General features: G+C 38.0%; 1 protein-coding gene across 1 annotated transcript in view; it reads left to right on the top strand.

The window, feature by feature from the left end:
- Positions 1–26,491, top strand: part of IFT57 (intraflagellar transport 57) — a 53,132-nt gene that overhangs the window by 13,958 nt on the left and 12,683 nt on the right. Inside the window, exon 6 of the mRNA XM_058555746.1 lies at positions 12,618–12,740. Within this exon, the coding sequence (XP_058411729.1) occupies positions 12,618–12,740 (123 nt within the window). The remainder of the gene's footprint in view (positions 1–12,617; positions 12,741–26,491) is intronic.

Here is a 26,491-nt window from a genome sequence, read left to right as displayed (position 1 = left end):
AAATGGAGCAAGAGAGAATGCAAATGAAAAAGACATATGTTGCAGATTTGTGTTCTCTGGGAGTGGACACTGAGAGACTTTGGGGTGCAAGATGTTTATTAGAAGTAGACACCTGGGAAAGGAAGGGGAGAAGGATTGGGCCAAGGGAGAGGTCTGCCTGTGGTGGAGGCCTGTCAAAGCCTTGGCCGACCTCTTGAGGAGCTCTGGAGCAAGTGTGGCCTGCTGGGCTCAGTGCCTGGGAAGGACGTACCCCAGGGAGGGTGATGTGGCTCTCTGGGTGAGACAGAGCCTGAGGGAGCTGACAGCAGGAGGCTGTCTGCTGGCCACATGCTCTGCAGCTGAGCACGATGTCCTTCCTTGGAAGGGCACCTGCTGGCCCATCTTCCTGACTGCAACAATACATCTGAAGCCCGTGACTGCTAATTCAGAGAATTTGTAAAGAGATACTGTCTGCTCGTTGACTAAACTTGAAAGTGTCTGCCTAAGTGTTTCATGAACATTGAAAATGGTGTCTAAGAAAATGGTTCCTCCTATCGATGATGGATGCTTACAATGATAATATTGGTTTGTTTTGGAAGCAGCTGCTTTTCAGAACATTTATTTACTTTGAAGTTTAAAAAATATATTTAAAGCCATTCTTGTTGTGTGATCTTCCCCTCTAATTCTGTTTACCCCAATTATGGTTTTGCCAAATATAATACTTTTCAAGAAAATAACTCCTGCAATTAGTGAGGGATTGCTTTATCTTCCACAGGTTCATTTGTGGGTTATTTGAATTTTGATATAGCTTTTCTCAGAAGGGAAAAAAATTATGGATGGATATTAGGCTTTAAGGCTAGCCCACAAAGTTCCACATTCTCTCTGTCCCTCTGATTCTTGAAAGTTCTTGAAATCTGAAATTTAGCCAAAGCCTCCCTGAGAGTGGTCATGGGGGAGGATACCGGTGCTGTATTAAAGCTCTGACAGTTGGAGAGGGTCCCTGATGGTTAGGGGTACAGTAGAATATTCAGAGATGTGCGGGGTGGGAGCGGGAAAGGAAGGCTCTGGTGGCAAGGTGTTAGGGAGGTGTTGAGTCCTTTCTGTTTCTAATTGGAGTATGTCAATTGGAAACCGCCTGCACGTTCATGGTAGCTATGCTGTAATTACGAGTGGTCTTTGTAGCTCGCCTCCATTCTGAGCTCAATAGAATTATAGCAGCAGTGTTCTGGCAGCATAACACACATGTGTCATTCTCCTCCTCCAGTAAAGAAAGATTGGAGGGAAGCTGTGCGCTCTCTGAATTCTATTTTTAAATGCCCATCACTTCATTTCAAAACATTTTTTTCAAACATGCCATAGATACCATTCTTCCTTGAGATGCTAAATTTGAGGTTTTAGAAACCAAATCCTGAGTTATACAGCAAAAAACTATCTCAAAAGGTTTAAACACAATTGGTTTTTAATTACTTAGCCAAAAATTCATTGTACCAAGAACGAGAGACTTTTTAGCTTAAAAAGCAAAAGCTGAAAGAAGTAAAAATCTGGACTTAGAATAAAAATGTCATTTCAGTTTTAGTTTAGAGTATCATCATGGCAAGTCTGCAATATTATAATCAAAAAGGGGAGGAAAGTGGATCTACTTTGGTTAATATCTTAAATACTTTAAATTTTTTTTATGTTACATATGACTTACACTTCACTTCTTGACAAAATGTCCTTTCTGAGTAGTACAGGAAAAAAAATTCTGTTCTATAACATAACTTGCCCTATAGGTTACCACTGGTTCTGATTCCTGACTGAGGAAAATGTTTTTCTCCTCTTTTCCTAAAACATTTGAGTGTTAGTCCTCCTATCTGTGCTGGGCTGTGAGAATTTTATGGTTGGTATTTCCCAGGAGGAACCATTAAAATACCGCATGTTTGAGTGTGATGGAACATATTATGACTGAGTAAATACTTTTATTTCTCTGGTAAGTGACCTGCACCAGCCCATCAGTTTTACATCTGGAGGTGAATAGGAAATGTAGGTTAGAGAAAAAAAGCTGTGCTCCTCACTGCTCAGAGGAGGCTCAGTCGGCAGTTCTTGCTGGGTGTAAAAGAGAATTTTGCTTGATCTTGAGTGTGGCTTTTGAATCCACACTTGAAATAGGGAGGATCCTTATTTCCATCCTGGTTTTATTGTGAGCCTAACAAGAAGTAGGAAGCAAGGACTTTTCAAGGTCCCTTCCAGATCTGAGTCTATACCTTCAAGGTCGATGCTGTGGCAGAAAAGCAGCCTTTGATAAAATCCTGACTGCGGGTCATTAGCCACATGGCCACAGTGAATTAACCTCTCTGTGACTCTGCTTTCTTATCTGTTAAACGAGGACACAATTCTTCCCAGGATTGTTTTGAGATTAATATAACCTAACTTGTGGACAACACCTAGCATGGTGCTGTCATAGAGTGTGCACTTGATACATTTCTGATTTTTTGTAGTTTTTCACCTTTCCTAGAGGCTGGAATTAGTTACCAACATTCTTATGTGCTGTAGGAGAATAGGCAAAGCCCCGATCTCTCAATACAAATAAGTTTCTAGATTGGCATGAGTATTTTTGAGTAAGAAGTTTACAGAGGGTATAAAATTATCAAGAAGCTTGCATTTTGATGTAAATTAGGAAGCCCTAGTGATATCATGGCTTTATTTTCATAATCTGTCACATGGATTATTATCAAAGGCCCATTAGACTAAATCTGCTGCCACATAAGATCTCCCCTACAGAAATGACTAAGGGGAGTTTGATAAAAAGCAGTATAATGATTTTTTCCAGGAATTGTTTGAGAGCTGTCATTTTATAAATGCATAGGTTTATTTCCCAAATCAACACTAATAGCAGATATTTGTTGTGTAATTCAGTATAGCAGGTGGGTACCCAGAATGTGTGCTTTCTTCAGTCCTCTATAAACCTGTGTTTTTTAAATCCACCCTCTCAACCCGTCCACCCCTGGCAGCGGTAGCGCTTTGAATATCTGATGGATGATTCGTTTTCATCCAGGACATCTAGTTAGTCACTGAGACCTGTGGATGCTGCCTTTGAAATATCTCCATATCCATCCCCTTAGCTGTCTTTCAGGGCCAGGTCCTCTCCCTCTCCTGTCTGGAGTATGTAACAGTAATGACCTAAATAGTCTTTGGTCCTTATCCTTCAATTCTACCCTGACCCTTCCCAAAATATTTTTCACCCTTCTCCTCTATCTTACTTACCAAAACATGACTTTTATCAGGTCATTCTGAGTTCAATAACTTTTGATGGCTTTTTGCTGCCTATAGGTCGATTTATATAGATTATAAAACAGTAAATTTTTGGTCTGGCTTTCAAGGCTTTTAGCAATTTGACAACTATCCACATAGCCAACCTTATTTTCTTCTGCTAGAATAACTTTATTCCAGGTTAACGGGGCCTCTCGTAGGTTTTCAAACACCTCATGAGCATATCTGCCCCCATCTCATCCCATCCTCTTTTCCTTTGTCTCTCATCTAAAATTCCTTCTCATCATCTCTCCCTGACTCAGATGTTCAAGATTCATCTCAAATTCTGCCTACTTAGTGACATCTTTTCTTATCACTCCAGCCCCATTTAATCTTATGGTCCCACAAATCTATGACCCATAAATCTTCGTAAAACATAACTAGAATGTTCTTTCATGAGGATTTTTATCATTCACTGTCCCTTGAATAGAACAGTACCAGGCATATAGTAGCCACTAAATAAAGATTTGTTAGCTAAATAAAGTCATTTTACCTTGCTTGTAGCTCTTTGCCTCCCCTCTGGCTTAAAGGACAAAATTCACATTCCTCAACCTAACTTCTAAGATCTTTCACGATGTATTCAACTTTTTTTTTTGCTCCCCAATGTACATCTTTCTAGGCCCCTCGTGTCTCTTCTCGTTGTGATCTTCAGAAGCCATGTTCATTCCTATTTCAGTATTTTGGCCTGTGATGCTTTCCTGACTAGAAACACTTGGCTTGTCTCTTTTCTGCCTGTTTACATCCCATATATCCTTGTAAGGTTAAACTTAAACCTCATCATTGCTATTAGAATACACTTCTCTTTCTTATTCAAACTACTAAAGCATTTACCGCCTGTACCGGCTAGTTTTTGAAAGTTACTCAAACTTATATTTTACCTGCTTTTAACAATAAAACTTTATTCTTTCTAAAAGTGAAATATATTCCTTGTTTTTTTTTAAAAAAATGAAAGCACCAAAAGTACAAAGAAAAATTTTTAAATTTCAGCACCCAGATATAAAGATTCTCTCCCTTTATGCAGAATTTCCCTGAGCTTACGTAAGATGCTAACATTTAGTGATTCTGGGTGAAGGGTATATGGGAATTCTTTTTGCTATTTATATAATTTTTTGTAAGTCTGAAAAGAAATTATGATACTGACACATAAATAGGTTAATGAAATAGTGCAGAGTTCATAAAATAATCCAGATATGTAGCGATATTAGTGTATGAAGCAACACAAATGAGTGGGGAGAACTAACTAATCACTTAAATGGTGATAGGATAACAGGCTCTCCATTTCGAGAAAAAAGATGGACTCTTCCCTTTTATCTTTTTTTTTTTTTTTTGTGAGGAAGATCAGCCCTGAGCTAACATCCATGCTAATCCTCCTCTTTTTGCCCAGGAAGACCGGCTCTGAGCTAACATCTATTGCCAATCCTCCTCCTTTTTTTTTTTTCCCCCCAAAGCCCCAGTAGAGTTGTATGTCATAGTTGCACATCCTTCTAGTTGCTGTATGTGGGATGAGGCCTCAGCATGGCGGAGAAGCGGTGCGTCGGTGCGCATCCGGGATCTGAACCCGGACCGCCAGTAGTGGAGCACGTGCACTTAACCGCTAAGCCATGGGGCCGGCCCCTCTTCCCTTTTATCTTACACCCAGGTAAACCCCATGTGGATCAACAAATTGAAAAATGATGAGACACAAAAACAAATAAAAACATGAGTGACAAGTGCTATACTCATTGGTTGAAATAGGCATGATAAAGCATGGCAAGAAAACTAAAAACCATAAAAGAAAAAGTGATAAATCTGAATGCACAAAAATTAAAACCTTACGTATGGAGGAGTGGGGTGGGGAACACCATAAAGTTAAATCACAAGTGAGAAACTGGGGAATATAGTTGTAACCTATATGACAGAGGATTGATAGGCAGATAGTAAGGTGTTTCAGAGTTGGTGCTCTAGGGTGACATTGCCTGGGCTCTGCCACTTACTAATGATGGGACATTGGGAAAATTAACTAATCTGAACCTCACTTGTCTCATTTGCAAAAATGGGAATAAGACTCCCTTGATTCATGATGGTGGTATTGGCCGTTTAAACCATATGTGAAAGCATCTAGTACCATGCTTGGCATATAATAATGATAATAACTACTAAAATATATTGGGGGCTTACTATGTACTAGGCACTGTGCAAACCTTTTAAATACATCATCTAATTTAATCCTCACAGCAACCCTTCCAGTGAGGAGAGTACTATTATTATCTCCATTTTACAGGTGGGAGCCCTGGGATTTAGAGGTTGCCTAACTTGACCAACAGCTGTTAAGTGATAGAGGTGGGATTTAAACAGAGATGGGATTCCAGACCCATCCTCTTAACATTTAAGCATGCTGTGGTTATTCTCAAGACAACTTAGTTCCCTTTTCCTTGAGTCTTGGGACTGTTTAATCTTGATAATTAATTGGACTTGCATGTCTCTGTCAGTGGGTATATGAATTGAGCTCTTCAAATGTATTTGGGCACTGGTATGTCCATGAGGTGCCGTGTCAAAGGAAAGAGGCCTTAGAGAAATTCAGGCCATAAAGAAACTTATTTTGCACATTCTGCAACACCAACTATAATGTCTATAAATATCTATAAAGTATAATACAGTAGTTTCTCCATTCATACTTCTTGGGGTACTTTCTTTTAGTTTTATTTTGAGAAAATAAAAAATCAGAGATGATTTTACCTTAGCACTTAGTATACATTAAACTAGCTCAAGTGGTAGCAAAGGTAGGTGTTTGATAAATTAAACAGTAATAATATTGAAAGTTGAATTCTCATTCAGAAATTTCAGATTTCTTATTGGAAAATTAAATTTATTTTATGTGAATTTGAGGAGCTTGCTTTTTACTTTTTTTGATTTGTGGGAGTATAATTTATTCAAACCTTAGTTCATATTATAAGTCAGGATAATATTTCTTTTGATAGTCTTAAAATTGAACTTTAAAAAAAACTTTTATGAACTTCATATATTTAAAGACAGAGGCTACCATCTATTTCTTTTGATAAGTTATAGCTAGGGTTTAATTTAGTTATTCAGAACAAATCTGAAAATACTTTTTGTGTGGTATTAAACATTTTTCTACATAGTAATAGAGTGTTAAATCATGTAAAACCTAATTTGGAAAGAAAATAGTGAATCAAACTCATGATTTATGCTTCTTTAATCATGATTAGTAGGGACATGAAACTCTCTGACTTACATATGGTTTGTTAAAATCATTGAATTTTGAGGGAACACTCTTCTTGATGGAAATAACATGTTATTTATCCCTCTATCTAGCTTCTTTTTTTTGTGAGGAAGATCGGCCCTGAGCTAACATCTGCCAATCCTCTTTTTTTTTTTTTTTTTTTTGCTGAGGAAGACTGGGCTGGGCTAACATCTGTGCCCATCTTCCTCCACTTTATATGGGACGCCACCACAGCATGGCTTGACAAGCGGTGCGTCGGTGCGCACCAGGATCTGAACTGGCGAACCTGCTTGCGCCACCAGGCCAGCCCCTCTATCTAGCTTTTTATTGATAGATGGTAAAGAAGGAGGAACACTAGATACCCTTAGGAGAAACCCTGTTTAACTCATAGTAACACCATATATATAACATTTAGTACTTAGCTTCTTGGCCACCTATCCTATCTTGAATGAAGCATCGAATGAGGAAGAATACTGCTGAGCAACCAGCGTAAGTATAACCACTTCCATTTTTAATAATTTCCATGAAGGATCCCAACCTCACCTCCTCTCCTGAGGTCTCACTTTTTTCCCCTGTATTCTTACTTTGCTTAAATTCTAACAAGCTTGGATATTAGGTTTCTAAACCCACAGCAGTTTAGGAGGAAAAAGAGGTGCTACAGGCGATCAAGGAGACAGCCAAAGGTGATAACTGGCATCTTGATAACAAGAGAAGCTACAGGAACACTTTAAAAGCAGACATAAAAATGAAAAAATTATAGCTATCTGGGATCATTTAGTTTGGGAGCAGTCATATCAACATCTCTTATCCCTGAGGGCATCATTGTATTACAGGATGGTACAGTAAGAGACAGCAAGAAAGGGTTAAATTATGGTCGCTAAGTGTCAGCTTTTACCAATATCCAGTCTGACCGTGGTGCCTCATCCTCCTAAAAGGCAGAGGTCTTGGCTTAGTCATTGAAGGCTCGAGCACCTCCACTTCCTGTTGCCTCATTACTAGTTTAGTCTTGGGATTTTCTGCCTTCCTTTCATCTCCCATTTTCACCTGGAAGTCTGTGAATCCAGTTTCTGCCAGACCCTCACCATCTAGATTCTCCTGGCCAGGCTCCCATCTGAACTTGTGATCCCTCTGTAGCTTCTGACTTGGGGTCTCCGTTCCCATGGAAATGTCTTCTCATGGATGCCTGAGCCTTGAGCTTCTGTCTTGGGTCTTCCCAGGCAGCCATATATGTTCCCTTTACCAGACAAGGTGTTTCTCAATCAAGGATCAAGGGAAGTATTGTAGTCAAGTTGTAGAAACACTGCCTTACCCTGCTCCTAACTTTCTCCCTTCTTGATTCCCATTGGGGAAATATCTTAACCAGAGCCAACTGCCCAACCTAGCTTGTACCCTGGGGATCAAAAAGATCCTATGGTACCAGACTTTTGTTGTCATGGACATAGCAGAGCTGAAATGGATGGGTAACTGTGGCTGGTATCAGGAAGTCATAGTCAACATTGCTCTGTCCAGTAACCTGTTTTAGTCTCCTTTCCTGTATTGGGTTTTCCAATAATAAGTGTGCAGTACATATTAGGAATGGTTTCACTCCAAAGACATTTTTATAAGTTCTTTGCTTAAGATGGCAATTCATCAGGTATACCAAAAACGTGACCAGTGCTTCCACAGTAACACCTGTAACAGTTTTCTGTGTTAATAGTTACTTGCTAATAGGTCAGTCTCCCTTTGTTGGTATCGAGTCCATCATTCCCCCTGCTTGTTGTCCTGTCCTACCTGGAGTCCCCAGAGTTAACTAAGAGGTGAAGGTATTTTGAAAGTGTGTCAGGTTTTGTATTTACACTTAACCTAGTGGGACCAGAACAGCTTTGCAGCACTACACAGGCTATCCAACAGCTCAGAGGCTGCAAAGGGCTTTATTTACCCTCACGTGATCTCCCTTGCTGACATGCGGGGCCTTCCCTTATTTCAGCGGTAAGACCAGCCACATCCAATTATGTGTGTGTATATATGTATGTATATATATAAATATGTATACATATACATACATATATATAGTGTGTATGTGTACGTATGTACACACACAGAACGTAGTATTTGTTCAGATGCTTAACCATTCCATTAATATTACCTGCGAAAAGGGGAGGTTACTTACTGGAACAGGATTCTGAGCAGACTGTTAACACTGCATGCTTGACCTTGAACTGCCTTTGGTGGTATGCCCCACTGTTTGAGCCCAAGGTTCATTATGGGATGGTTTAGACAGTTATCTTTAATTCTTCCTTTGGCAGTCTTATGGTCAGTTCTCGTCAGTTTCCTTTTCTTAGGACCAATTATTGCCCCCTTTACTATTTGCCCTCAAACTCTTGCTAACACGCGGTAAACTCTTTGCAGGCAGGAATTAAATCCTTTTATCTTTCCACACCAAGCGCGGTACCTGGATTCTTACCTTGCATGTTGTAGGAGCTTAACAAATGGCTTATAGGTAAATTAATTAATTATAAATGAGACTTCTGGATAACCTGTGTCTTATTGAACTTCTAATTGTTTCCTCAGCAGCATTAAGGGAAAACACAATTTCCCCAGAGCTATGCTTTATCTTAGTTAATGTTGCTTCAGAGAGGGACTTTGTCATGATAATATAAAATTATGATTAAATAGAAACAGCCATTTATTTCTCTTTTACTAATAGCTCCACAGAAAACACCATTTGTTAAATGGAGAAGCAATTGGAAAGGAAAGATTTTCTCCAAGTATTATAATCAGGGCATGGTATAGAGTTTTAAAATGATTTATGCTTCATATGTAGGGTTTTCTCAGTTAATATATCCACTTATTAGGCATTAGGAAATTTTGAGTGAGGCACAGGGTTATTAAACAGATCTACAAACGTGAAAGTAGAAAGAGACTGTATAGTTTGAATAAGTTAATGCTGCTCTACTAAACCTAATGTTTTCCTTCTGCCCTTTCTTCATTTAGTAACTAGGCCATTTCCCCCGGTATATTAAGTATGGCCTAGGAGTGAGTGAAAACTTTTGAGCTGCTACATTAAATCATTTTAGGACAGTGGGAGTAGGAGTTACCAAATCATTGCTTAGGGGAACCAGATCATGCGCTACGAAGGGTAAATGCGATTTACTCATGGGCCCAATATAAAAGCAAACGGTAGCTTATGCACTGGGATATCTCAATGCAGTGTGTGATCTCCCTGTACCCTGCTGACTCTTAGATTCTGAGTCTGATTCAAACCGAGCCACTGCTAACCCATTAGCCTTTGTGAAAATTAGAAAAATGTGCCCTTCCTTGAGTAAAATTTTTGAGTATGTTATGCACAACAATTGAATAATCCTATGTTCAGGCCTGAAAAACGTACGAATTTAGATGGGTACCTCTCTGGCCTTGTTTGGTGATTCTGGACCCCACCCTCCTGTAAGGAGGGAGGGGAATGAGGGGATGGGGTTGGGGAGCATTGGCTTGAGGATTTAATCAGTAGCATCTAGCTTCAGTTCACCCAAATGGTGGTTCCATAAATCAAACTATTTTTTTTTTTCGTGAGGAAGATTGGCGCTGAGCTAGTATCCGTTGCCAGTTTCCCTCTTTTTTTTTGCTTGAGGAAAGTTGTCCCTGAGCTGACATCTGTGCTAGTCTTCCTCTGTTTTGTATGTGGGACACTGCCACAGCCTGGTCTGATGAACAGTGTGTATGTCTGTGCCCAGAATTGAACCTGCAAACCCTGGGCCACCGAAGCGGAGCATGCAAACTTAACCACTAGACCACTGGGTCAGCCCCTCAAACTTATTTTTAAATCAGTGACCAGAACGTCTGCGTTCTATTAAGAATCATACAAAACTGCTGCTGAGGACATGCCCCTTTGGCTCTGCCTGGCTCTGCAGGATTGAGATGTGGGGGCCCATAACTCTGTCAGGGCTCACATACCTCTGGCAGTGCATACATTCTCCCACCCCCACTCTCATCCCCATAAATCTACCCTGTTTGGTATAGAAAATGAGCCAGTCAGAAGTGGGGCTCCTAGAGCTGGGGACTGGTGTTGGGATGTGCCAGTGGGCGTGCAAGTGCCTGACTCTCCCAAGTATACGCGTGTTGTGGATGCCAACGTGGAGTTACATCACAGAGAACTTTCCTCATGGCCTTAGGTTTCAGCTGGGAGACCCAGTATCTCTTTTCCTGCCATCATATACATTCTCATCTCACTTCACACATGGCTACTTTGTGAATACTGCCACCCCTCTCCCCAGCTATGGCGCTCTTATACTACCCTGGATTCAATTTATATAGATGTATATAGCATTCTGTTACGTACTCAAAATGTTCCTATATTAAAATGAGCACTTTAATGTTTAAAGTAGAATCTTGAACATTTTTAACTTAGAGTTTCCACATTTTACTTTTTTTAAATTAATGCTTGTATTTTTTATACTTTTGGTTTTTTAAATAGAATATAACTGAATAAATTCAGACCACATATTGTAAAAGGTAAAAGCATGTGTTAGTTATCCATCCCCTAATTGTGTGGTTAGAACTACAGAGCCCCCTGCACGTCTGAACAAAAAGCAATGTATGTTCCCTTTAAGGCTCTGAGGTTGTTCAGCACGTGCTAATATGAGCTTGGAGGTAAGAGAGAGAGGCTTTCTTATGTCACGATGCCCTAGAGACTCAGTCGGGAGTGAGTTCAAAGCCCCTAAAGACCTCAAGCTCCCATCAAAATACAAATCCCAGTGTAAGGTTATGCTTGTCCTCAGTGTTAGACTGGATTGGAAAGACAAGTCTAATGAGCTTTCATTTAAGAAGTGTCTTTTAGTGACATAAATTCACGTTGAGAATGTAATTTCACCATGAGGTTGTTTATCTAGTCTTTTATTTTTAAATTTTATATTATGGGAAATTTCAAACATAAACAAAATTAGAGGGAATAAGATAATAAACCCGTATGCAGTATTACTCAGTTTCAACAGTTGGCATTTTGTCAGTCATGTTGCCTCGAATGCTTCTCCTTTTTCCTTTGCCCCACAGTATTTCAAAGTAGACTTCAGACACCATGTCAATTCACCTGTAAATATGTCAGCATTTGTCTCTAATTCATAAGGCGTTTTTTTTTCGGCATAACCGCCATGCCATTATCATACCTATAAAATTAAGAATTCCTTAATATCATCTAATACGCTTCCACACAAATTTCCCTGATTATCTCAAAAACATCTTTTTGCAGATTGTTCAAATTAGAATCCATCTAAAGTTTATACATTGTATTTGGCTGTTTATGTCTCTCGGGTCTCTTTTTTCCTATGTTAATAAATTTTTATATTTTGTTCTTGTATTTTCTTGTAATTTATCAAGGGAGCTTAAAAGGAAAAATTGCTACCAAAATTAATGCATTAGGCTTTATCTTTAAATTGTTTTGTACGTTCTTTACATTTTCAGATCCATACATACTTAATGCTGAAATGTGAAGGGCTGGGAAAATGAAAAAAAAGAGGTTTTCCTTTTGTGATTTGGAAACAGGCATGAATTGATTTTATTACTCAACAGCAAAAACCAAATGCAAAAATTTGGCCGCCATCCTATTTGAGTTCAGATAGGTCTGTGTTAAATCACATTTTTAAGCTACAATATAGTTTGACCTAACCAAAATGTCACTTTAATTATGAATATGAAATTGGTAAATAATGAGCTCTTTGCTTCTGGGATCTTACCTTTTTGTCTTTCAGATTTTGGGTTTGTATTTCAGTATAGTAAATTCAAACTGAAACAATGTTTTCTTACCAAACGTGTGAGTGTTGGTAACTCCTCTACTTTTACCAATTAACGAGCCTAAATGGCTTGTCCATTTGTTAGTGTTCCCATTGAGTTTATTCTGATATCTCAAAAGCATTGTTCTTTGTAAAAATAGTTTAATCGTGTATTTGCTTCTTTCTTAGAATACTTATTTTTCTATTCTCCCAGGTTGGTGCATCATTTTCTTTCAATATGGATAGGGTGACAGAAAAGAATTTCTTCTGCCACTATAATTTTAACACTGCCATGCTTGATATAAATTGTGCAGTACTGCTAAAATGCCTCAAAATTTTACCATTTCTTTTTATAAACTCTCAATCTTGTGATATCTTTCCTTTCTTAGGATATGAACGAGTCTGCCAAACAAGAAGATATTTTGGAATCCACGACAGATGCTGCAGAATGGAGTCTAGAAGTGGAACGTGTACTACCACAACTGAAAGTCACGATTAGGACTGACAATAAGGTAGAGAAGAGAGAGCACGTTTTGTTCAAGCAGATTTTTCTAGGCAATTTCAGGGTCAGAGGTACTCCCAGTTATACAGATGATTTAAGAAAGGCAGTAAGATTCCAGTTTCCAATGTTTTGTCTTAATAGAGATTTAACAAATTGTTGTTGAATGAACAAATAATACGGTCCAAAAAACAGGGAGTAGATCTTCAAAGTGATTTGGAACACATCCTGTTTCCCCGGGATTGAGGGGTATTTTCTCAATACATTTCGATATATTTTATTGGTAATCATATTTTGTTTAGGTGAATAGTGAATGAAATTGGAATTCTATGACTGTAAACCAGCTAATTAGAGTTAGAAGATGGTTTAGAACTCTGCTGGATGGCAAAACAGAAGGCATCCTGGAAGTTGCCTTACATTATCTATTCAGTACATATGATTAAAAATTAAATAATAAGAAATCATATGCAATAAGATTGGGGTTTAGGCCAGATGAACTGGCCCATTTCATCACATTTCTACTTTCTTTTTACCTATAATTTATAAGAATTTCAGAACAAGCTAATGGGTGACTAGACAATACTATTCTCATTAGTACTATAATAATCTCTACAAAAGGTGCTAGAGAGACACGTAGGTAAAGAAACTGAAGGATTTTCATTGTTGGAGGCTGAAGACAAGCCCCAACATTATGGAACAAGGTTCTAGGGAAGCTTGTCACTCTGAAAATATGGTTCCGTGTCTGCCCCCAAGTAGAAGCCCTACAAAGGTTGCTATTTTCAGAGTGCCTTGGAAGCTAATTCATTCTTAGACTGTCTGGATTTGGGCTTGTAGAACTGTATCCTAGGCAGTCCTAGAAGAGGATAAGGACAGCAGAGGTCTTACTAGACTGTGAACAGCTTTGGAGCAAACTTGAAGGTAAGTGAGTAAATCCTGCAGCCTGTTTACCATGTATTTACCCAGTCACTATGGAGGCCAGCTATGATTTGACTACACTGGCCGTGAATTCTTTGTTTACTTATCTTGTATGTGTCAATACATATTAATAAGAATTTCTTCACTGATTAGATCTCTACTGGAAGTCCTAATTTGCAAAAAGGAACTTTTTTTGTAAAAATGTAATTTCTGATTCTTTAGTTTTGTCAGAGCAAATTCTCTTCAGAAAATTAAAAATCACTATTATTGTGATTCTAGTTAGAATGACATGTTATAATAATTGTGTAGTTGGGGACTCTCAAGTACATCCTGATCCCACAAGGAAGCAAATTTAATTTGTTTATTTTCAAGCTAAGTAAACTCTTGGAATCAAACATCTCATTTAGAACCTGATAGGATTACATGAGAGTGTTTTTTCAAGCATGGTCTGCGTAATAGAAGTAACTGAATAAAGAAAGAATGTAAATATAACTGCTAACACATAGAGTTTTACAAAACTAAGTGCAGGTCAAATTCTGTTATAAAACTCCTGGGTTCTTAAAGAATCAATGTTCTCCTAATTTGCGGAAGATTAGTTGAAAATTGGACTCTTAGTCTCATGCCATACATTACCAGCCTTGATCTTATGAGGATATACTGTGCCAAATTAATCATACAATCAAGTTTTACAGGCAACTTTCTAAAATGTCAGATAAAGTTTTAGTGAGTTTTTTTGTTCTTTAGTATTTTTTAGATTATGTGAATATCATTTTGAATTTAGATTTTTGTGGTAAAACATGCTGACCTGGGGCCAACCCGGTGGCGCAAGCAGTTAAGTGTGCGCGCTCCACTGCAGCAGCCCGGGGTTCGCCGGTTCGGATCCCAGGCGTGCACCGACGCACAGCTTGTCAAGCCATGCAGTGGCGGCGTCCCATATATAAAGTAGAGGAAGATGGGCATGGATGTTAGCCCAGGGCCAGTCTTCCTCAGCAAAAAAAAAAGAGGAGGATTGGCAGATGTTAGCTCAGGGCTGATCTTCCTCACACACAAAAAATATATATATTTTAAAACATGCTGACCTAAAGCCACATGTGATTGCTTTTTCAGAATTCTTCTCTAGATCCTGTGGTCTTTGTGTCCAGTGTTTCACAAACTGTTCTTTCTTCTAAGTATTTCAGATTTAGCAAATGGGAAATACAGCTTTACGGTCAATTCTTAATTCAGCTTACTTAAGAAAAATATATTATATGTTGATTTGAGAAAATAAGGGACTAATGAATAGAAAAATGTATTTCATGTCTCAGAAATAAAAGTAATCTGGTTACATATGAGGTTTCTCATGGACTCATTATCCTCCTTCATCAGAAGAGGTGGACTCCATCATCGTGGTGGATCCCATTCTTCGTCAAGTCCTGACTCTACCAAAACCAAACCTGCTCCTTTTCTTTTGTCCAAAACAATACCTTTTACTCAACACAGGCGATTTTGGACATTTAGAGATTTCAACTTTGTGTTTGAGGGAAAAAAAAGAAATTATGTTCAAATCAATGTGTTTTACTGATCACTGTTAGATTAAGTAGCATAGAGATTTGGGAGATAAATAATAAAGGGCCTCCATTATTTAAATCTAGTATAAATTTCTTTAAAATGACCTTGTATTAGTAGTAAATAAGTCCCATCTTTATTTGGCACTGGATCAGATGTTTGTTTTGCTTTTTTTCCTCACAAGTTTAGTTTATTCCTTGTATGCTTCTTAGCAGGGAATTACAAAAAAAGTAAATCTCCTTTTTTGTTCTTTTTGCATATTATAGTATGCATGCTTTGATGAGATCCTATCATATACCAATATTTTATTTGTTATCTCCTCCATAATGTTGTAATCAGATTTTTATTGCTAGGCTAGCTTATTCCTGCTGTTTCTGGCACCACTTGTTACTGTTTGCCCGTTCTCAAAGAATGCAAATAAATTTTAATATAAGCTTAAACAAATTACAATTGGGAAAATAAATATGTTGCCAAAAATACAAATAATATGTTTCACAACTGAAGATAAAGGATTTTTGTCATATGCTAGCTTGAATGGACTATATTAGTAGCTCCCTTTTTAGAGTTGGTTATAGAGAATGCTCCTGCTGGTTACTTCTACTGTAGTTATTTACCCAGAGATTAACTCAGATCTGCCCCAAATGGGAATCGTGTGTGTAAAGACACAGTCAGAAGTTCTGCCAAGAGAGTCAATAAATTCAGCCAAATCCTAGGTCATTGCATTCTAGTTAATGCCTCAGTTATGACTGAGTGAGGCCGGCTCAGGAGTCAGTTCCTTAGAAGGGCAGTCTGAGGACACCTAAACTAGAGTGGACATCAGTGCCACCTAATAAAGTCGTCTGTGGGTGTTGTTGGCACACTGCAACTCCACATCTTGTACTTTTGGTTCTTTCCCTCATTTTTTTTCTCTTTATTTCCCTTACCCTTTCCTCTTCTGCTGAGTTTTTATTCTTTATTAGACCCAATAGTGATGCCCACAAGTGTTACAAAACTACTCTGGTGGAATTGAACACTAAGAGCAAACATCTGTGATTATGCTCAGACTAGACTTGAATCTGTAACTAGTCAACAATTCTCCTAATCTCTGAGTCTTTTTAAAATACAATTTTGTTTTTAATTATAAAAATATATGGAAACAATAATTCAAGGGGATAAGGGGCAGGCAGTGTGCTGTGGATTAGAAGCTAGCAATCACACACCACTCTCAATTCCTGATTTAGTGAGCCAAAGCTTCAGAAACGTGGTGGGACTGTGGTGGCCATAAAGACCCAGAGAAGATGGGGCCTATCTCACACCTTCCCTCAGTACCCAGAATTCATATTTACATCACTCATTAGCTGAGTGACCCAGGGCAAGCTACCATACCCCTCTGTTCCTCTTTTTCCTCCTCTGTCAAATGGGACTAATTATATTACTTACCCCACAGAGTTGTTGTAAAGCACTAAAACAGTGTCTGACACGATGCTAATGCCTAATAAATGTTAATTATCGTTACATTACAGTATTGTTATCATGCTGTTATTGTGTTCTATCGTAGCCCTCTTTATTCAGTGCCTATATCAGTATTCGGGAAGAATTTACAAAATTTCTGCACTAATGCATCTATCATTTAAGGGAATATTTATAAATATCAGCTGTATATTCTTACGTGGGGATGTAATCGGGTTCATATAAATATCACTTTGGTAAATTCAGTTTTATCCCTTGTAAAGGTATATATAATATAATAATAGTAATAACTGACATTTACTAAGTGTTTACTGTGTACCCAGTGCTGTTCTTAGCACTTCACACATATTAACTCATTTAACCATTTCCAATGAGATGCTGGTACCTTTTACTTTTACTAAGAAGGAAACTGGAACATGGAGAAGTTAAGTAACTTGCCTTTGCCTAGTGAGTGACAGATACGATATCTGAACCTATGACCCAGGCTCTTACCTAGTCGATTAGCGACAATACAGCGTACTGGTTGAAAGCACAGATTCTGAATCTAGGTTGCTTGAGTACAAATCCTGGCTCTAACACAGCTGTTGGACCCTGTGGGCAAGTTACCCAACCACTCTGGGCCTCCATTTCCTCATCTGTAAAATGGAGTTCGTTATAAAAGCTACCTCCAAGAATTATTAAAAGGATTAAATGAGTTAACCTGGCTAAAGCACTTGGAATGGTGCCCGAAGACTCACTGACTATGTTGACCACTGTTCTGTGCGCTTTCATGTGCAGTTAAGATGACGCTTCTTTTTTTTTTTTAACATATCGTTACATCATGAGCATTTCCACACACCCTTAAAAATTGTAAACCGTAGCTTGAGATCGCTGTCCCTAGTGCTGGAAGGTTACCCTCAGTCCGCAGCTGAGTGCTAGATAGTGGAGATGACTCGGCCATGCTCAGCAGTTGGGTCAGACCAGGAGGAGTAGCATCTGGTTGGAGGAAGGACGGGGCAGAGCCATGTAAGAGCTGGTGGTGAGAATGTGGCCTGTCCGTTGTCCATTTGTAGATTCTGTCTCTCAACTTCATTCATTGAACCAAGGGAATTGGCTTCTTAAAATGATCGATCATATTAGTCTTGATCAGGAGAATGATGTTTTTCAGGTCAGGGGTTTTTACTATAATAGCAAACCAAGTAAACATTAAAAATATTTGTTCCTATTCCCCAGAAATAAGGAAGAGCAGAAAGTGAGAAATCAGTTTTCAACTAAACCTTACATAGGCCTTTTTCTTCAGTTTTACAGTATTTATTCCTAAACGATTGTATATTATAATGATTTAATATTAGGTATTTAATGCAGGGAACAAATGTTCTATCATGCTTTAATGCCCTGTGGATATTGTAATTAAATTTTTGATTAATGACTTAAATAGATTTTTTCCAAATTATAATTAAATGTTTCCTACTTTGTTTTAAACGATAGTTGGCTAGGTACCCCCTTCATTCCACCAAAATGTCTCTAGTCATTATGTAAATCTTTAGGTTTATTACAAGGGATTTAGATAAAGAGATTTTTTTAAAGGCTTTGGAAGTACTGCAGCATGTGTTTCTAATTATTTCAAGCCTTTGATTCACTGAACTGCTTTTTTACATCCTTACCTGTTCTTCAGTCCCTGACTTTCTCAGGGTGCAGTTGTAAAACGAACCTTAAACTTTAAATTTCAACTCCAAGCAATTGGATTTTGTTTTAACATAAATAAACCATACAGGTGTTGCCTTGGGTAATTCACAGCAGGAAACCTTTCGGGAAGAGTCATTGTGCTAAGGACGGAATCATTGCAATAGTCTCAAGCCCTTGGGCCCTTTAGGCACTGTGTGAGCTGAAACCTGAGAGGGAGGAGAGAAGCCTTCATTACTCAGCAGGTGGAATTCCATTTAAATGAACCTGAAGGGACCACAGAATTGCTGTATTAAATTTAAGTCTCTTCAAATTGGAAGCCAAATCCTGCAGAAATGTACAATGGTAGGCTTTCTCTTTTTGCTATTGTAGACAAATCTGTATCTGGAAGCAGTAGAGGGTACTTTACTCATTCCAAAGCAGTGGAGAGAGTAACTTGCTTTGACCTTCTGTCATCTCTATGTGTTTGGATGCAGTGTAAGAAGAGTGTTAATAAAGTTTAGCTTTCTAAATATTTCTGACCTGTAGGGATTTATAAATTGTTGTAGTTTAGGAATAAAGAGCATTTCTTAAGACTTGTGCTCTAGTTGTTGGATAGGCTATATTGATAAGATTCTTGCATCCATGAGCAAAAAGTTGTATTCTGTGGGCTAGGATACAGGAATGTATTTTATGTATATATTAGTCATTAAAATGGGATTCTGCCTGTTATTTGAGTAATGGAGAAACTGCATTTAAATTCCTATAGATTTTCTGGTAGACAGACCTTTTGTTGAGAAACATTCACATAATTAAAAAGAAAATAAGGCACCAAATAAAAAAAAAACTCAGCTTTTACAATTACTGGTAACAAATGTAAATACAGGTGGCAATAAGTTGGTCTCCATGAGGCTCCATGCGGGAGTAATAGCTCCAATTACTGTCACAAATGTCTGTAATTGTATCTATTGCTGCCAGACAATAAATGCTTCTTAATATAGTAAGGCCATAAATGTACATGCTGCTGTTGTTTAAACAAAATCCAACTTTCAGCAAATTTATCCTTGAAACACCTGCTATAATCAAAAAGAGGTGAACACTATCAAAATAAACTGCCTAAATTAACCAGACACACATACAATTTCAGAGCAGCCTGCGTGATTGCTCAACCGCCACGTCGTCTCAGAAAATGAGGGGAAACGTTCACTGATGGACTTTTACAGGCAAGCTTTCTTTAAAGGAGACTACACAAAACAGAGCATTATGTTGGATTTTTGTGTTATTTTTAAAATATGCTATTTTGTGGACTTAACGTTGTATTCGCAAGGTTTTTTTTCTTTTCTGTGAAGCGTGTGGGTCATAGACAGATATCAGGGATGTGGGAAAGAATAACTATGCTTAAAATTATACATGTAAAACTGCTGCAAAGGGCTGGAGGAAAACCCAGCCATCCTTAAGCAACTGGAAAAGATTTTAGCTGTTCCTGTCACCGTCTTGTTGAACATTCAGGATATTCTGTTTCAAGATAGTTGTTGATGCCTTCCTTCCTATTTACCCTGAGTGTGATAAATGTTTCAACTGAATTTGGGAAAGGTTTCATTTATCACAAGTTGAAATAGGAGAACAAGTGTTTTTGCTTTAGAGATTACCATCAGCTCTTACGAAAGAGCATCAGCAGTGCTAGCAGATTTTAAGGAAATAACCAGTCAAGCCTGCATGTTAGGTAAAGACTGCAGAGGGAAGTTCCTAATACCTCACGGCAGATATACCTCAAGTAGATGTTTGTGATTGAGAGCAGTGATTTAACACATATTGATTGTAATTAAAGTTTCCAGACTGCCTAAATATTTCATTATTGCAAAGTATGATTTAATGTTTCCTTTAAATTACTTAATATAAACTATGAATTGAAGCAGAAACCATTTGTCACATGGACTTCCCTATCAAATGTACTTTTTAATTGGCTTGACTCATTTTTCCAGTCAACGATGTTAAGAGTAGTTCTCACTGTCACTGTGGTTTATTATAAATTTCTTAATAGTTGGACAAATTTTACCCCCATAGTTTTTATCCCATTGTATTTGATTCTGTTTCCTTATGCCAAGGTAACGATTTATGTTACTTGGTTTTTCAAATATGCAGATGACTATATTTATTTTTTCAGGTTTTTGTTTTTTTGAGTATCAGTATGAGATCAAAGTTTTGATTAGTAGGTTTTTTTGTTTTTTTGTTTTTTTTTTTTGCTGAGGAAGATTTGCCCTGAGCTAACCTCTATTGCCAGTCTTCCCCTATTTCGTATGTAGGTCACCGCCACAACATGGCTGCTGACAAGTGGTGTAGGTCCACACCCGGGAACCAAACTCAGGCCACCAAAGCAGAGTGTGCCAAACTTAACCACTAGGCCACGGGGCCGGCCCCTGATTAGTAGATTCTTGAAGTTGAGAGGCACTGTCAAGGTCATCCCTTCCAGCTCTCCACCACAGTTACTGAGCACCCTTTAAATAATTACCCTCCGACTCGGCCTGAGAGTGTCCTGCTTTCTCAGAGGGCCCTATTTGCTCCCTGTCTGCCTTGCCGAGTCTCTTCTCTGGGCTTATAACTTCTTCTAAAGTCTGGAAACCCTGACTCAGAAGGTTTGTGTGGCCATATAAAAAGGGTGTGGAGGGAGTGAGCATACATGATAAGTCTGAGTCAACATGTGAAAACACTGTAGTAACAGATGGTAGTCAGCAAAGATAATCTCTGAGCACACGTTAGCAATGTGATTCTTTAAGTAACAAGGTATTTTATTTAGAGATTGTGGATCTCCAGTTTCAGCTCAATTACAGGCAGGTGTGAGAATACCAGTGATTGTTATGGTAGCCTTTGCTTACCCTCTATGCACACTGTCTTATTTTTGTCTACAACAAGAAGAATATCTAGAAAGCAGGAACTTTCCTGATAAAACACATATTTCCAGCGATTGTGATTCCCACACCCCCTGCAACAAATACACATGTACAACATACACTGCACATACATACTCAATTCTTCTTAAGTTGTATGTTTAGTTCTTTCAACACTTATAAAGAAAAATCATGCTTTTGCACCACAAGGGTATATACCACAGAAGACTTAAGCTGCTGGCAATGAAAGAAAAATGTCACATTTAAAAATTCAGGAAAGCCACATTCTGTAATTATTGCACAAGCCGATGGGCATTTTTCATTAAGAAAGTAATTCAATCTCATGAAAAAGTTATTTAATTTAATGGACAATCTCACTCTCTCTCTTTTTCTCTTTCTCTCACACACACATTCACACACAAGTACATGCACAAATGTGAGCAGTGATGCAGCTGAAAATTAACAATTAGAATAAGAAGAGACTACAAAACTGCTTGTGCAAAGTGGCAAAAAAGAGAATACAGATAACGTTCTGTTGTTAGGAAGGGGTGTTCTTGGTGAAGAGAAATGTGCTGCTCATATCCTTGCAGAAAGTGTAATAAATTATTGACCTGCTCCAGAGATATTTGCTACAGTGAAGTTAGACATATGCAACTCCTTCTATCAAGCTGTCTTCTCTGCCTCTTTCACTCACCTTGATTTCTTGCCATCAGATTTCCAAAGAATATTATCATTGATCATGGATTGGGTTATTAAACATTGTCTTGGAACGTCAGTATTCCACACTGAAATCTTGAGACTGATCGATTTTGGACTGCAGCTCACGCTTGGCCCTACCTCTCTACCACCACAGCTATAGTTATAATTGTCATAAGTAAGTCTGTCTCCCTGTGGTTGAAACAGAGATGAACGGTCCAGATCGCCTTACAAGCACGGACTTGCTGCCCAGCCGCAGAGAGTGTGGTCAGCAGATAACTTCCAGCTGTACACGCCTTCACTGGCGGAGAGCTGCCTAACCCAAGGTCATGCCCTTCCAGAGTAGCCCACATCTGGGCTTATGTGAGTTGTTTATAGTTTGGGACTATTATAAATAATGCTGTTTTGAAAATTCTTGTACATGTCTTTTGGTCAATATATGTACACATTTCTACTGGAATTTCTACGAGGAGTGGAATTGCTAGGTCATAGTGTATGTGTATGTTCAGCTTTAGCAGACCTTGCCAAATACTGTTTGAAAGTGGCTATACAAATTTACATTCCTTCCAGCAGTGCATGAAAGTTCCAGTTGCTCCACATCTTTATCAACATTCTGTTTTGTTTTAGTCTTTTTAATTTCAGTCATCGTGGTAGGTATGGTGTAATGTCTCTTTGTCATTTTAATTTGCATTTCCCTAATGACTAATGAAGTTGAGCCCCTTTCCATATGTTTATTTGGCATTTGGATATCTTCTTTTGTCTTTTGCTATTGGGTTATCTGCTTTTTCTTTTGATTTATAGAAGTTCTTTATATATTCTAGATATGAGTCCTTTTTATGGATTGCAAATATCTACTCTTTAGCTTCCCTTTTCGCACTTATTGGTGTATTATGATAAATAGTGGCTTAATTCTAATATACTCAAAATGGTCTTTTTGTGGGGAAAGCAAGTATGGCTAATATTTATGTTTTATTTAAGAATCTTTGCTTACCCCAGTGTTATGAAGAGATTCTCCTGTGTTTTCTTCTTGCAGCTTTATTGTTTTCCCTTTGCATTGAGATCTGCAGTCCATCTAGCATTGATTCTTGCGTATGGGGTGAGGTAGAACTCAAGATTTATTTGGTTTTCGTGTATATATGCAGCTGACCCAGTTTATCGGAAAGGTTGTCCTTTCACCAGTGCACTGCTCTGTCATGAAAAGCGAGCATATGTGTGAGGGTCTGCATCTCAACATGCTATTTTATGACAGTGGTCTGTTTGTTGTTATTTGATACTATTGAAATAGTATCTTTTAAATTTTATTTTATTTGTTGCCAGTATGTAAAAATACAATTCTATATGTGGGTGTACATATGTGTATATGTACACACATCTCTAGCAAACTTGCTAAATTCGCTCATGCATTCTAACAGTAGACCTGTAGATTCCTTTGCATTTTCTGTGTGTACAATTATATCATCTGCAAGTAACATTGATCTTATTTCTTTCTTTATAAGCCTTATCCCTTTTATTTCTTTTATCTTGTCTGATATACTGGTTAAGAACTCTAGTCTATGTTGGATATAAGTTGGATATAAGATATTAGAAGGAAAGGTATTAGAAGGGGGAAAGCTTCACTATTTCAATTTTACCATTAAGTGTGATATTAGCTTTATGACTTGTATAAGTATTCTTCAGTAGATTAAGGAACTTACCTTTCGTTCCTAGTTTGCTAAGAGTTATTATGAATGGATGTTAAATTTTTTCAAATGATTTTTTTTCTTCATTTATTAACATGATCATATGATTTGTCTCCTCCTTTTTTCTCTCCTTATGGCAGATTATATTCATAGATTTTTGAGTATTAAACTAACCTTGAATTTTGGAATAAATGCAACTTAATCATGATATATTATCCTTTTTATATGTTACTGGATTCGATTTGCTGGTATTTTGTAGAGGATTTTTATATCTATTTTCACAAAAGATACTGATCTGTACTCTTTCTTGTTTTTTAGGTGTCTTTGTCAGGTTTTAGTGTAGTGCTGTGCAGGCCTTCATAAAACAAGTTGGCTCTTCCCTTTTCTTCTCTTCTCTGGTAGAGTTTGTATAAGATTGTTGCTATTTCTTTCTTAAATGTTTGGGAAAATTCACTGATGAAGCCATCTGGGTCTGAATATTTCTTTGTGAGAAAGTTTTTAATTACATAAAATGTTTTAAATTTAGTTTTTCATTATACAATTGATATATAAATACATTCTCATAAAAATTTAAATATTACAGATCAAACTAGTCTCCTTTACCCATTACTCCCTTAAAATCTTTAGTTACACTTTACTCCCTTTTACCAGGGAAATGATATGCTGTGATAGAGTGGTCTGTGCAAGCTTGGGCTCTGCCACTGATTGGCCTATGTGAGCTTGGGCAGTCTGCGTAAAAGTAGCTATGTCTCAATTTCCTCATCTTAGTAGAGTTTTTAAGAGAATTTTATGTGATGATGTATGGACAGTGCTTAGCATAGTGCCTGGCACATGCTAAGTGGTCCTTGAATGTTAACATTGAAGTTGTTATTATTAGACTTAAAAAGATCTCATGTTGGATGTGACTGTTGGTGACTGCTCTATACCCAAGGAAGGAGATAGGAAAGCTTTCTGAGTAGCCAAAATAGATACCACGAAAAACTATGTACTAAAACTCATGCATTTTATTTATAGGAAAGTTTGATAACTCCTTCTTTGGAACTTATGTATACTTATTTTAGAGATTATTCTAACAAGGTTGGTTATCCAGATTGTTCGTCCGCAGCGAATTAGAAGCAGCAAACCTCCTGTAGCATCTATGCTTTAGCAAAACAACCAAGCTGAGAGACATATATGTAATGTGCAAACTTGAATTGAGAGTTGTCAGAGTTTCTTGTGCTTCGTATTGAAATTAGGTGACAAAGTAAGGAAATGAAAGAGGCAGCCTGGTGTACTGGAAAATCTGTAAGTGAGAGAAAGGACATTTGGATTCTATTCATTTTGTGATTGACAGTGTAAAAATCCCACAACCTCACTTGGTTACCCAGTCTGTGAAACGGAGGTACAGGATTTCTTCCCCAGAGTGATCTTGAAAATCCCTAGAGAAAGTGAATTCAGAGTTGAAACAAAGTCCTAATGAGAAAAGTGGGGTTAGGCTCCTTAAATGGAGGGATAAAAGCCCTTGTGAATATTTTAATACTCACTAAAATAAAACTGCAAAAACAGGACATTGAAGTAAGGTTTCATTCGTGATTACTCATAACAGAATGGAGAGAGGAGCAGTAAGGATAGAGGAGAAGGGAGGAGTGGGTGGCAGAAGTAACGTTCTTGTGGTAGAAAGCAATGCTGGTCACATCAGAGCCTTGGGGCCCTGCTCCTGCCCTCGGGGGCTGGAGCGAAAGGTACCAATAGACCCGTGAACTCCTGGAGTCAGCAGTGCGCTGGCACGGACCTTTCTTGAGCCCAGGAAAAAACATCCCAGTACACAAGTGTCTCCCTCGGCTTTTTTCTATCAAGAGTCCTTTGGCTCTCTGCCTCTCCACACATAAAGAAGCTCAAACTTGGGTGAAAAAAAACTGAGAGTTTGACATTTTACAAGTTGTAAATTAGTGAAACTTATGTACAGATTTAAGTTCCATTTGCCATCCCAAGCTCGTGTTTCAGTCTCTTTCTCCTGCGGTTTCAGAGAGGAGCTCTAAGCATTGAGCTGGAGATGCAGACAAAGAAACAAAATGTCTCTGCATATGCGAAGGAAATCATCGTTCAGGTGTTGTTCTATTGAAGTAAAACCCAGAGATCTATATAGTCTTTCCAGACACCATAACAACTGCAGCTAGATCTCATACAGTTTATTTTATGGTATACGGTGAGTCACCATCTGCAGATATGTCATCACCGTTCTCCAGTTTCTGAAAAAGGGAGATATGTAATTTGGTGCCACAGAATTTGAAGTGGGGATGGGGTTATGGCTCCAACAGTTTCTTTGCCATCTACCTCACAGTGACAGAGAGAGTTATACATGAAACTTTGTATGAAAGGATTTTGAAAAATAGAAAGTCTAAAGAAATGATATCCTGTATCGTTATTAGTTTTCTCATTTCCATCAAGAGAGGAAATGTGCTAGATTTAGGTGAAAAACTCAACTTCAGTAGAGAGGAGAAATGATGCTTAATGAACACTCTTAGAGCACTTTGGAATAGGTGACCAGTAAACTCCAGGGGCCCTCTGGTCTCACTTGATATATAACAAAAAGAATTCTTGGTTTTCCTTCGATACTCTTTGGTAGTACATTTTATCACAGAAAAATAGCATATAATATGTGGAAAATGCACTGAGTTGGGAGTGCTTTCCATTTTCCAGACATGAAACTTTGGAAAGGTCATGTAACCTATCTAATTCTTGGTTTTCCTCCTATGAAATATGTATATATAGTCAGTTTTTCTATATCACAGACAACCCCCAAATTGCAGTCGTTTACAATAATAACACCACACATTTATTCTCACTGAAGATACATGTCTGCTGATGTGTGGCTCAGCTGTGGCTCTACTCCAACTGTGTTCCATGTTTCTTATTCCCAGACCCACACTGAAAAGATACCTGTGTGGGGCATGCCTATTATCATGGCTGAAAGA

Source organism: Diceros bicornis, chromosome 15 (genome assembly GCF_020826845.1).
Source record: "Diceros bicornis minor isolate mBicDic1 chromosome 15, mDicBic1.mat.cur, whole genome shotgun sequence".
Taxonomy (NCBI): domain Eukaryota; kingdom Metazoa; phylum Chordata; class Mammalia; order Perissodactyla; family Rhinocerotidae; genus Diceros; species Diceros bicornis.
Note: the sequence above shows the minus strand (reverse complement) of the source record. Positions and strands in the feature narration are given on the sequence as shown.